The sequence below is a fragment of the Podarcis gaigeae genome (assembly GCF_964106915.1).
Source record: "Podarcis gaigeae genome assembly, chromosome: Z".
NCBI classification, from domain to species: domain Eukaryota; kingdom Metazoa; phylum Chordata; class Lepidosauria; order Squamata; family Lacertidae; genus Podarcis; species Podarcis gaigeae.
In genome coordinates, this window is record NC_139691.1 from 40,339,116 (window position 1) to 40,352,450 (window position 13,335).

General features: G+C 44.5%; 1 protein-coding gene across 10 annotated transcripts in view; it reads left to right on the top strand.

Annotated features, from left to right (window-relative positions):
* The window catches only part of SEPTIN6 (septin 6), a 60,457-nt gene that overhangs the window by 11,940 nt on the left and 35,182 nt on the right, over positions 1-13,335 (top strand). For 6 of the 10 annotated variants that reach the window (XM_083722981.1, XM_083722989.1, XM_083722982.1 and 3 more), the window contains exon 2: positions 12,274-12,388. Coding sequence is in view for 8 of the 10 variants with exons in the window: in XM_083722982.1 (XP_083579108.1) it covers positions 12,274-12,388 (115 nt within the window). In the remaining 2 variants the exon portion in view is untranslated. Of the gene's footprint in view, positions 1-1,385; positions 1,437-12,273; positions 12,389-13,335 lie in introns of those variants that run through there. The other 4 variants (XM_083722985.1, XM_083722980.1, XM_083722987.1 and 1 more) reach the window with 1 other exon arrangement.

A 13,335-nucleotide genomic window follows, 5' to 3' on the forward strand; every position in this document is an offset into this window, starting at 1 on the left:
AGGGACGGTGACGATTATCTAGTCCTACCCCCTGCAATGCAAGAATCTCAACTAGAGCATCTGTGACAGATGGACACCCAACCTCTGTTTAGAAACCTCTGAGGAAAAGAACCCACTACTTTCTAAGGTTGGCCCTGGTTATTCCACTTGTATCTTATTTTATTTATTTGTTAAAATTTTTAAATTTTGTCCTACCTTTCCACCAAATGCTCCCCAAGGCAATAATAAAAATGCAAAATAAAATAATAAGGAGCAATAAAATTCCAAGTGAAAACAGCATAAGAATAAGGCAGGTAAAACAGCAATAAAGTTAATAAAAACAACCATACAATATGTCAGTTTAGGTAATTAGCAGCAGGCTAGCCGGACACCCCTTGGCAATGAGTTCTTACTCTTGGGAGCAGCTATGAAAATGCCCTCTTACAAGGAAGTTGCCTTATATGAGGTCAGAACATTGTTCCAGAGAGCTCCAGATTGCCTACTCTGATTGGTAGATGGTTTTCCAGGATTTCAGACCAGGGACATTCCCAGCTCTACCTGGAGATGTCAGGGATTGAACCTGAGACCTTCTGCAAGCGAAACAGATGCTCTGCCACTGAGCTGTGGACCTTCCCTTCAAATGTGTGTCCGGTGTTGGCAGGACAGGAAGACAGGCCCTTTCCAAGGATCTGGAAAGGCTTCTATGAGAAAATGCAGTGTTTCAGACAACCATGCTGTGCAATGCTTTGTAGGTCAGAACCAGCAAAGAGACTGAAAACAGACTGATAGCCAGAGAAAATTGTTGTGACATGGTGTGTGTGTGTGTGTGTCACATGCTCCCTGTAAAGGCACTTAAGCGGAAGACCACAGTGAGAAGGCTTCTTGGGACTGCAGAACATGCTACTGCCAATCCACATGGCTAATGCCTGGCATCTGGGTGGCCTCAGTCAGGAGAGGTTGCTGGATTAGATGGGCCATTTGCCTGACCCAGCAGGAGTCTTCTTATGTTCTTAAGTTTAAGGCAGCTTCCTACCCAGGTTGCCTGATTTCCAAAGGACCACCAACTAATATTTGCTTTTAAGTTCATCTTTTTTTAAAAAAAATAAAAACAAAAACAACAGCAATTCATCTGCTCAGCTGGTTTGAATTTTAAAAGAAAGCTGCAGCTTCTTTTAAATTAACCTAGCTGCTAGCCTAGGGAAACGCAGCAATCCACATGTACTCAAGCCATTCTGTCCACAGCCATAACAAACGCAAGATCCCCAGTCACCCTTCTGCCACATGACATGCAAAGGGCTGGCTCAAGACATTTAGACACCTGAGGCAAACCACAAGATGGGTGAGTGAAGATCTACATCGGGAACAAGGGGAGGAAGCAAAACAGCCTTACCCAACAGCTGAAGTGGGGATCAGAGGCTGCCATGGAGGGAAAAGGGACCCACTCTGAATCAGGCCAGGTGGGTGCAGAGTCCAGGAGACCCCCAGAGGGCAGCTTCTGCAGTTACTTCATTGGGGGTGGGAGGAAACCAGAATGCCTTCTGTTTGCCAAGTGACCACTATAGAGACAGTATTCAGGAGTGGGGGTGGGAAATGTCAAGGTGGCGGCAGCTCCAGCCTCTAAAGAGCATACCACAGCTACTGCTGTTACCATGGTGGTGGCAGCAGGTGATGCATTCTTTGGGTGCTGGATCTGCTGCCCAAGGCAGTTGCCTACCTGGCCTCATGTAGACTGAGAGGCAGTGCAAGAAGAGCCCTAAATCAGGGGTGGAGAATGTTTTGGCTCTTCCCAGCTTACATTATTCCTGATCACAGGCCATGTTGGCTAGGGATGATGGGTGCTGGAGCCCAACAACAACAACATCTGGAGGTCCACATGTTCCCTGCCTCTATTCTAAATCCAACACTGATGCCCCAAAACATAACTGAAGGAAGATTATTGAGGTAGGAATAACCTGTTTTTCTTACAGCAAGACATGTGAATTATTTGTGGATTTTGCTCACTTGTACTCTAGGGTGTGTGTGTGTGTCACTCTGCCTAAGGATAGAAGAGACTGGAGCCTAATGTGGACACAGGATCATAGGAAACTACCTTGCCCCAAGTCAGATCATTAGTCCATCTAGCTCAGTATTCTTGGCACTGACAGGTCTACCCCTCCCCTTCCATGTGTCCCAGTGGTGGGAGTGGTGCTCCTTTCCTCTAGAGTGGAAGTCTATCATTGGTCAGATCATTGGTCCATCTAGCTCAGTATTCTTGGCACTGACAGGTCTACCCCTCCCCTTCCATGTGTCCCAGTAGTGGGAGTGGTTCTCCTTTCCTCTAGAGTGGGTGTGGGAAGGGGTTTATTGGTTTGTTGTTGTTGTTGATGATAATACTTTTATGATTTATACCCTGCCCATGATATAATTTTATAAACATCAAGCGTTAAAAACCTCCCAATACAGGGTTGCCTTCAGATGTCTTCTAAAAGTTGTGTAGTTCTTTATCTCCTTGACATCTGATGGGATGGGTCTCACGGGGAGGGCACCCCTACTGAGGAGGCCCTCTGCCTGTTTCCATAAAACGTCACTTCTTGCAGTGAGGGAACTACAGACGACCCTTGGAGAAGGACCTCAGTGTCTGGGCTGAGTGATGGGGGTGGAGAAGCTCCTTGAGGTATACTGGGCTGAGACCATTTAAAGGTCAGCACCAACACTTTGAACTGTATTCAGAAACGTACTGGGAGCCAGTGAAGATCCTTTAGGCAACCACATGCAGTCACCAGTCTAGCTGTTTTTATTATGCATTATGTATTTTATATTGTGAACCACCCTGAGATCTACGGATGAAGAGTGGTACACAGAATTTAATAATAACAATAACAATAATATTTAGGCATTCACTTCCATTGCCTTTCTGTGATGCATTCAGCCAGAATTCATCTTTTGTAGATCCTTCTGTACAGGGGCTACTTCTTCCGCTGAGATTGGCCTGCACTTAGAGCACTGAGGAAGTATTTAAGAAGCTGAATGTTTCAAGATGTGGGAAATGAATGCTGTGGCCTTGGCGCAGTGCAACTGAACATGAAGAAGGTTGGGGAGTGGGTAGCATCTGATGCAATTTACCATGTAGTGTGTATGTACACAGTTGTCTCGTGGAGAAATAGCACTGGTTGTGCCTGAGCAAGGGTTTGATGGTTTGATATCCATTAAGAACCTAAGAAGAACCTGCTGAATCAGGCTAATGATCCATCTAGTCTTTCATCCTGTCCTCACATAGGCTGGGCAGATGACCAGAGGAAGCCTGAAAGCAGAACCTGAGTCCAACACCACTCTCCCCACCTGAAATTCCCAGCAGATGGCTTTCAGAGGCACAGTACCTCTGACAGTGGAGATAGAACACAGCCATCCATCAGGGATAGTCTCCACTGACAGCCTTATCCTCCCTGAATTCATCTAATCCTTTTTCAAAGCCATCCAACTTGGTGGCAATCACTACTTCTGGGAATGAATTCAAGAGTTTAACTCTACGCTGTGTGACTAAGTACCTTCTTTTGTCTGGCTTGAATATTCTAGCATTCAGTTTAGTGGCCCCTAGTTCCCGTATTAAGAGAGAGGGAGATAAACTGTTCTCTTAATCTACTTTCATTCCACCATGCATAATTTTACACACCTGTGTCTTGTCTCCTCTTACTTGCGTTTCCTCTAAACTAAACTGAATCTTAATTTATTGTTGTTATTATTACACCCCTGAGGTTTCCTCTTTCCCTAACACAATGCAGAGTGCCTGGTAGAATACACTGGTGGGAGAGGTGAGGAAGGCTGTTCTGGTTTCCAGTCGAACAGCAAGCAAAATGAGCAGGGTTGTGACCCTCATGTTTCTTGGCAGTCTGTCTTCTGAGCAGATATATAAGGAAGGCCTTTCTAAAGAAACCTGAATGTTTAAAATCATAACTGCGTTTTCTGTGTTGAGCGTGCATAGGTCTATTTAACATGCATTGTCAACCTGCCATGGATGCTAACAAGGCTTGGCTGATGCTTCCAGGCAAATGAGAGTTAGTGGGTTGTCTTAATGTGTGTGGCTTTTTGACAAGCAAGAAATGAATTTACCACAAATGGCAAATGTCTTCATTTTAGTGCATGACTCACGCTTGCTGTCTTTTTTTATATATAAAAAAATTGTATTAAAGATTTTATTGGTTCACAAAAATGTGCATTGTCTTTTTTCATGTTGTAGAGTCCTTTTTTTACTTTTGATGTGAGACATTATACAGAACAAGGTGGGGGAAGAAGAAAGAGGAGAGGGAGAGAAGAGATGGGGTGGTAATATTTAGTGTGTTTGTGGGGCTGTTCACATTTGGATTGCTAGGGGTTCCAGGGCCAGGATGGATTGGAAGGGAGATGGTGGGCACTCTTGTTTAGTCACTCTTTGTATTGCTATGGTATTAGAGTCCATACCATTGATCCTACATTTTGCTGAAGCTTGGGAGTAAATTTGTTTAAGGATTGGTTGGTAGAGGTATTTCCATTCTAAACAATCAAAGGCTTTAAGGCAACCATAATGTGTGCCTCAACTCTTACCTTGACTAGTTTATGTTTCATGTGGTGGAAGCACCACTAACCCAAGCCCAAGACAGCCAGCATCCATAAGGAAATTACTGAATCTGGTCAAACACAGCAAAAAAACCAAATTCCCACTGATGATTATGTACCTAGACCACTGAAATTGCCATACATCAGGCATGGCCAAACTTGGCCCTCCAGCTGTTTTGGGACTACAACTCCTATCATCCCTAGCTAACAGGACCAGTGGTCAGGGATGATGGGAATTGTAGTCCCAAAACAGCTGGAGGGCCAAGTTTGCCATGCCTGGCCTGGGCCAATGGAGGGAAACTTAGCTGCTCTCTGCATGATGTTGTTGGACTATGAATCACATCATTCCTGACCATCTGCCATTGTGGCTGGGGGTGATTGGAGTTGGAGTCCAACAATATCTGGAAGGCCTCAGGTACCCCCATTCCTTCCTCCTCTTTTCAGTTTTGGGGGAGATGACTTCTGCTTGACCTTAATGCATTATTTACTGAGCTGTGCAGAAATACCAGTTTCTCTGCAGTGCAATGATTTCTCAATACCTTTCCTATTTGTGTCATTATTATAAGGTAATTTTCTTGCAGTGCAAAGTAGGGGGGAAAGGTTGATATTGCTACCTTTTGCAGAATTATGGCCCTGATCCTGTAACAAACCTGATGGATCTTTCCCTAGAAGCGCACACCCACACCCACACACACCCACACCCACACCCCTGGGATATGTGGGTGCACAAAGGAAATAGTTTCCTTTACAATCAAAAGTTAATATTTCAGATTGTGGGAAATTGGGGATCTGGCCCTTTAATACACAAATTAAAAAGCATTAGGCTTTCTTTATGTGGTCCGGACCCTACGGAGTTTGCAATGTGGGGGAAACAATTTAGGAAGCTGTCTTAAGCCAAATCAAACCATTGGAGAAGAACCATCACTCAGTAGAAGCCATTTGCATTGTGTGCATTTGGTCCCATGTTCAGACCCTGGCATCTTCAGGTGGGGCTGGAAGAGAACATTGTCCGAAACTCCGGAGAGCTGCTGCCAGTCATTGTAGATAATTCTGAGCTATGTGGACCAGTGATCAACCTCAGCATAAGGCTGCTTCCTTTGTTCCTATTGGTTCATCTAGCTAAGTACAGTGGTACCTCAGGTTAAGTACTTAATTCGTTTCGGAGGTCCGTACTTAACCTGAAACTGTTCTTAACCTGAAGACCACTTTAGCTAATGGGACCTCCTGCTACTGCCGCACCGCTGGAGCCCGATTTCTGTTCTTATCCTGAAGCAAAGTTCTTAACCTGAAGCACTATTTCTGGGTTAGTGGAGTGTGTAACTTGAAGCATATGTAACCCGAGGTACCACTGTAATTACTAATTGGCAGCTGCTGTCCAGGTGTCCAGATGGGAGTTTTTACCTGCCTTACTTAGGGTGGGGTGTATGGGGGTGTTAGAGGAGGTGCACTCCGTTGCTTCTCAACACATACAGATGCCAACACCAACAACTTAGAGCTGCAAAGGATTGAACCTGGGACCTTATGTCTGCAAAGCGTATTGCCCTCCCACTGAATTAAGGTTCTTTCATGGGATAGAGGTTGGCAAGAGAAATGGGTCAAGGTAGGGCTGCAGCTGTTGTTTATGAGAAGGGGTGATGTTATGCTTGTCCTGCCTGTTTAGAGACTGAAATTGCTGCTTGCTTCTGACATGATGGAATTGTGACATGCAAAGTCACCAGAGTGGCTGAAAAACAGTCTCCTGCCCATTCAGGAAGAACCCCACCCAGCTGTGCAATGGTTTACAGTCATGTCCTTCTGCTACAGGGGACTCTGGGGACTCTGTGCCATCCCAGCCTCTGCATGCTTCTCTGCCCTTCTCGTGAACTCCAGCTCCTCCTTGCAAGAGCTGGAAGGAAGTGCTTTCCCCCATTTGTGTGAATTTCTGCCGAATTCTCCCTGTAATAACAAAGTAGTGGCTGGTATCTTTTTATCCTTCTCTTCCGGATTGACTCAGTGAAGAAAACTGAACCGTTAAAATATCCAGATAGTTTGTCATTACTGTTGTTTCTAGTCAAAAAGCAGTCAGAAACTGTGAATTCAGGTTGGCCAAAGAGCTCAGTGCATTTTGAAACTACATGTAATGTCTTCTGCCTTATACAGTCATACCTCAGGTTAAAGTCGCTTCAGGTTGAGCATTTTCAGGTTGCGTTCCGTGGCGACCCGGAAGTAACGGAACGGGTTACCTCTGGGTTTCGCCGCTTGCGCATGCGCAGACGCTCAAAATGACATCACACGCATGCGCAGAAGTGGCGAATCGTGACCTGTGCATGTGCAGACGGGGGTTGCGTTCTGCTCAGGATGCGAACGGGGCTCCAGAACGGATACTGTTCGCATCTAGAGGTACCACTGTACACAGTTTACTGGCTTTACTAACACCTGAGAGAGAGAGAGAGAGAGAGAGAGAGAGAGAAATTCAGAGCTCCTCCTGCAAGTTTGCAATGTGTTTGCAATAGCAGCAAAGCAAAATGACACATGCATATTCCAACAAGGATCCCTGCCATTGCATAATTGGCATTTCCCCTTTCTGCAGATTAAGAGGCAGTCAAGAAATGTATTTGAAGACTGACCACATTTTGAACCAAAAGCAGAATCACACACACATGCCCATGGGAGGGGAGTTTTGCATTTGCTAATTTCCCAAGGCTCTTGCAGCTACCCATCTTGTAACATCTAGGCTGTTTCATTCCTGGAATTTGCAGCGCTCTGTTTTTGGAAGAGTCCCCATCAGTGCAATCCTATTTCAAAAGAGATATAACAGCAGCTTAGTTCCACCAGGAAGTCTCACCCCTGAGAGCCTGTTGGAGGATGTTGGGGGCAGACAGCAGGGGTTGGGGGTTGCCTTCAGGCTTTTGTGGGCTTTCAGGAAGCAGCTGGCTGGCCACCTCTGGAAACAGGATGCTGTCCTGGAATGGGCTTTTGGTGTGCTCCAGCAGGTCTCTTCCTATGTTCCTCCTCTAGTCCTAGAGGTAGAGCCAAGAGGAGGCTGGAGTGACGCACGGCATCCTGAACGTCTGGTTCTCAGCTGAAAGCTGCAGCTTGCATAGCAAGAGGAACACAGTGTTGATGGGGGAGCTGCCTTGTTCTGCCCTCACAAATCTCTAGGGTAGAGTTTCCCAAACTTGAGTCTCTAGCTGTTTTGGACTGCAGTTCACATCATCCTTGACCACTGATCCTGCTAGTCATGGATGATGGGAGCTGTAGTCGAAAACAGTTGAAGACCCAAGTTTGGGAAAACCTGCTTTAGGGAAGCTCTGCTGGCCAGATGTTGGTTACCATATACATGGTGGCATTTATTGGTCACCATAAATCACCCCTGCTTTCTGCTTTAAACAAGTGACTCTTGAAGATGATGCATTTCTGTATGGTGTGGCAAGGGCAAAGCCCAGGTTGCTGGTGCTGCTCTAAAGATCGAAAACACAATGAGGTTATTAGCTTCCTCAGCAGGAGCATCTATAATTGGACTGCTGTAATTGGATGTATTTTCCAGTAAGTGCATCTTGCAATGCACCTCCTGGAAAGGAACGGAAGCAACATGGACTCATTTTACCTATTTTTTCAGTTGTTTAAAATGCTAAGCATCCTGTTCTGCATGCAAGGAGCAAGAATGGCAAGGGATTAGAGGGTGGGTGTGCTTGCTTCCAAAGAAGATCCTCCAACTTAGTTACCTCTGCAGAACCCCCAAGGTGTGACAGTTTGCTGCTGCATTTTGCAGCAAGTATGCTGTGCAGTTCGGTACTTCATCTGTGATTTTGAAAACTAACAGAAATTTCAATGTAGCAAGTTCAGTGTAGATGAAATGATGGCAAATGACTGTAGTGAAAAGAATGTCCTCTTGATAGATGGTTCAGCCAGACTCTTTTTTTTGGTAAGCGTTGCACCTGCATTGCTTTTATGTTTTGTGGATAAAGTACAGAGAGGAGCTGCAACAGGAGAATTCGACACCTGCTTACTCTTTTGCAACAAATGGCTTACAGCATAAACATTTCTGAAATGCTCATTTGACCCACTATTGAAAAATGTAATTGATGCGACTCCCTTCATGTTGCTATTTTTCTTGCTTTCTCTTTTCCTTACCCAATAAATGGGAAGATTGATCTGATTACAACACCTGACTGATTCTTCTCATTCCTTTTCTCAGTTCTGTTTGTTTAACCCCCCCCCAAAAGTTATAGTTTGGTCTACAGCTATTTGCTTTATATAAATACATACTTTTTGAAGGATTGTAGCTTGGGGCAAGTAGCTTTGTAAGGCCTTGGGAGAAGAACCTTTGCATGAGCAGAAGTGCATTCCTCTACAAAATATATGACTCTGTGGCAGGGCATTTTGGAATGTGTAATGATACCATACTTGGTGAGGATGTTGGCAAGAGAGAAGCAATCAAAATGCACGCAGTGGGGCAGATGGAGAAGCACACGTATTCAGCATCTGAGACATAAAGGGCCCCTCCGGATTGGTGGTTTGTGTGTGGGTAGATTCTGCAACATGCCTTTGATGCAGTAATAGCTCGTTAGTGGTGGGTTTATACTGGACTGTCCGCATGTCATTCCACTTTGTTGTTCTGTGATGCATCTCCAGCATTACTGCAGTCTAGAAGGGTGCTTTTGAACTGGACCCGGAAAGTGGTTGGCAGTCAGAGCAGTTGGGCCAGGATTGGTTTTCAGTGCTCAAGCCGTCTTGCCCCGGTGAGCTACCTAGCCACCAAATTCTGCACCAGAAGGATAGAAAATATTGGACTGGATGGAATGAATAGCTTAAGAAATATACTACATACTATATTGCTAGTATAAGGAATCATCATGTATGTAGCTCAGGCAGAGCCAACATGGTGCCCTCCGTACGCTGCTAGGTTTCGATTCCCATCATCCCTGACCTTTGGGCATGCTAGCAGTGGCAGATGGGAGTTGTTGTCTATAACTTCTGGAGGACACCAGTCTGGCTACCCAATGTGACTGAACACACAGCTTTTGTGTTGGTCTGTGTCTCTGGTCTTGTCAACAGAATGTTGGGCTTTGCTCTTTGGCTTTGCCTAAGGGTCAGGATTTTTGTTTTTGTTTTTTGGGAGCTGGCAGCCCCTCATTGCGAGAAGTGAGGCTACAGGGAACCAGGCAGAGGGCCTTCTCGGTAGTGGCGCCCGCCCTGTAGAATGCCCTCCCATCAGATGTCAAAGAGATAAACAGCTACCTGACATTCAGAAGACATCTTAAGGCAGCCCTGTTCAGGGAAGTTTTTAATATGTAACGCTGTACTGTTTTTAATACTTGATTGGGAGCCGCCCAGAGTGGCTGGGGAAACTCAGCCAGATGGGCGGGGTATAAATAATAAATTATTATTATTATAATTATAACATATATGTACTGTTTCAAAGTGAGCATGCCTCTGGATAGAAGTTGCTGGTGTACGGATTTGTGGATCTCATTGTAGACTTCCAAAGAGGTAGAATTCTGGACTAGATATTGTGTCTGATCAAGCAGAACTGTTCTAATGTTTCTTTTGTGCAGTAGGCAGTTCCCACTTAAAAGTGTTCCAAATGTTTGTTCTAAACTTCTGTCTGCACCTTTGCACCTTTCCTGAATCTGAGGCAGTTTACCAGGATATGTGTACACAAACAAACATACATGCATGCATACATACATACATACATAGAGCCATCTTTGCGAATTCATTCCTAGGTCCTCAGCTGTAGTGATGTGGGGTGGAAGAAAGTATGTTTCATAAGTTAATTAGTAAGGATGAATGGATGCCAATTGTAGATACAATAGGAAGCAAGCTTGTCAGTTTCAAAGTTGCAGTTAATGTGGTTTTCCCCACCCCAGATGATTGCCCCATGTGTGCTTTAATTTTTGCCTCAGATATTTCAGGTCAAATACTTGTGATATATTGGGGCAGAAAATGTTGTTGTTGTTGTTAATCATATATTTATATTTGTCAGTTGCTTTATACAAAAGTCTCAAAGCAACTTACAGTGGTACCTCGGGTTACAGACTCTTCAGGTTACAGACTCCGCTAACCTAGAAATAGTATCTCGGGTTAAGAATTTTGCTTCAGGATGAGAACAGAAACCGCGCAGTGGCGGTGCAGCGGCAGTGGGAGGCCCCATTAGCTAAAGTGGTACCTCAGGTTAAAAACTGTTTCAGGTTAAGAACGGACCTTGAGAACGAATTAAGTACTTAACCCGAGGTACCACTGTAATAGACAACAAACAAAACCGGTTGAAAATGAATGTGGAGTACTCCTCCCCCCCCCCACTTTCATTTACTAAATGCAAATAAAATAAACGTGCTGAGGTGGATCACTTACGAGGGCAGAATCTCTGGCCCACAGTCCTAGTTTGGTCTAATTAGCCTCTGGATTTAGCCAACGAGGCCATTTTGGACAAACTACAGCTGCCTGTGACTGTCAGTCACCTGACACCAGAGATCTCCAGCCAAACTGCTGAGGTCCCACGGCACTAAGGTCGTAGATAATCCCCTGCTTGCTCCTTGATAGTAAAAGGGAGCAGCAGAAGCTTATATCTGAACTTAGCCCTGTGGGATGTCACTGGAGTGCTAAGATCAGACATAAGTCTGTCTCCGTTCTGTGGCTTGAGGTTTGATGCCAGGTGATTTATAGGTGAGTGGCCCCAGCCACCTGTCAAAAATGGCCCACAGAAGATGGTCCAGTTCTGGATGTGGTTCCCACTTGATTCACTAGGGTATCAGAATGTTTTCAGATGAAACCTGAATTGTTTCCAGTACTATTACCCTGTGAAGATTACCCTAAATTCCCATTCAAAATTTCCAGTTCAAAATTTTGCAGAAATCCCACATTACTGTACTACTTTCCTGTCCACTACAGCTTTGGCCAAGTCATTTAGAGAAATTCTGTCTTGCAGTGTTTTATGTCTTGGAGCCTTATTGTTCAAACTGATCAAATAGCCATATGAGCAGAGCTTCCAGATGTTGCTCCTTTTTGGCTAGGCTTTCAAATTGTGTCATAATGCAGTCACAGCTTCCATTTTTAACTATTGCTTCTGGACTCAGGACGACTTTTTAGTTTATTTTTTTCCTACTCCACCCTTCTTGCATTTTATAAGGAGAAAAAGTCCTGGGGTGTGCCTCTTCTTTTGAATTGCCTTGTGTTTTAAAATGCTAACAGTTATAAATGGTGTGTGCATTGCTTGTGCTGTTGGAAACACATTTTTTATGAGTGCAAAACAGCCTTTGTGATATGTGAATGTCACACTGCAGTTGTGTTTGGCTTTGTTAGTTGACTCCTTATCAGTTTAGCAGTCAGGGATGCTGGCAGTCAAGAAAAAAAGATTTGGAAAAGTGTGCCAAACCCTGTTTTGAGATTTCGATGGCAAAACAAAGAAGTGGGGCTGTATCTAATGCTAGTCCTAGCAGACCCCCTGAAATTAATGAACATAACTAACTTGGGTTCGTTAATTTCAGTGGGTGGCATTCAACCAAGTTTTCCTCAGAGCAGACTCATTGAAATGGATGGACCTTACTTAAGCCATAGCCATTCATTTCAATGAGCATGCTCCAAGTAATACTTCATTGAAGGCCACCCAATGGGTCTACTCTTGGACTAGCATTGGATAGAACCCATGGTGAGCTTTCTCTGGAAGGGAGAATTTTCAAGAATAGAAAAGGTGGTGTTCTTTTAGATCTAATTTTAACATGTCTTTCTTTCAAACTTCCTTAGGGCGAAGGCTGCCGTACTGTCCCTCTTTCTGGCCATGTAGGATTTGACAGCCTTCCTGACCAGCTGGTTAATAAATCGGTTAGCCATGGTTTCTGTTTCAACATCTTGTGTGTGGGTGAGTACAACACTTCTTCCCCTCTGTCCATTTTTGGAAAATTCTGTTGCTGAATGAAGGTAAACTTGCCTAACAAAGTAATCCTTTGACTTATCCAGAACACACATTATGTGTTGTCATCTGATCCAGTTTTTAACAACAGATAAACAAGGATCACTGCCTCTTTGGGTGGTCTGAAGATGATGAGGTGGGATGTGTTGTGTTTTGCTGGGACAAATGAGCAGACCCACAGAGGTTTACACTGAAGGCGTGTAGGATTTGTTGACTTGGGATGTGATGTTCTTTGATGGAAAATCAGATGGGTGGCTTGTTTTTAAGCCCGCTGTTGCTGGAAAGAATAGACACACAGAGGTTCTTCCAAATGTAATGCTGTTGCTGTGAGTTTGCTAGCTCCAATGATGTACCTTCATTTAAGTTTGATTCGGGCATCCTCCCCCCCTCACATGATTAGTTATCACATGGAAGAGTAAGAACAAGGCTGTGTTAGATGGTCTCCCTGTGTAACCAAATTTTGCATGATATCTCCGGAGGAGCAGCTAGTCACCTGTATTTTGGATACAATTGGGAGCTCTTTTATATCAAGGTGGCAGACTGAACCTTTCAGAGCTGTACCAATTTTAATCAAGTTTTGCAAGATGGTTCCGGAGATGAAGGAGAAGTTCTTTATCTGTGTTGGGACACAATTGGACACCATTTTGAATTAAGCTGGCATTCCGTTGTATCCAGACATGGATTAAAAAAAAAACCCCACCCTGCTTTTTGATCTCTGGAACTGTGCATTGGATGAGTACGTCTGCAGAGGGGAGCTTGCTCTACATGTGTTGCCTTCCTCTCTGATCAGGGTTCCACATCACAGCGGGAGCCTGAAGTTCACAGAGCAGGCTTTCTCTGCAGATATGCCACCTCTAGTTGAAACAGCAGATGAAGAGAGAGAGAACTGATTCTGG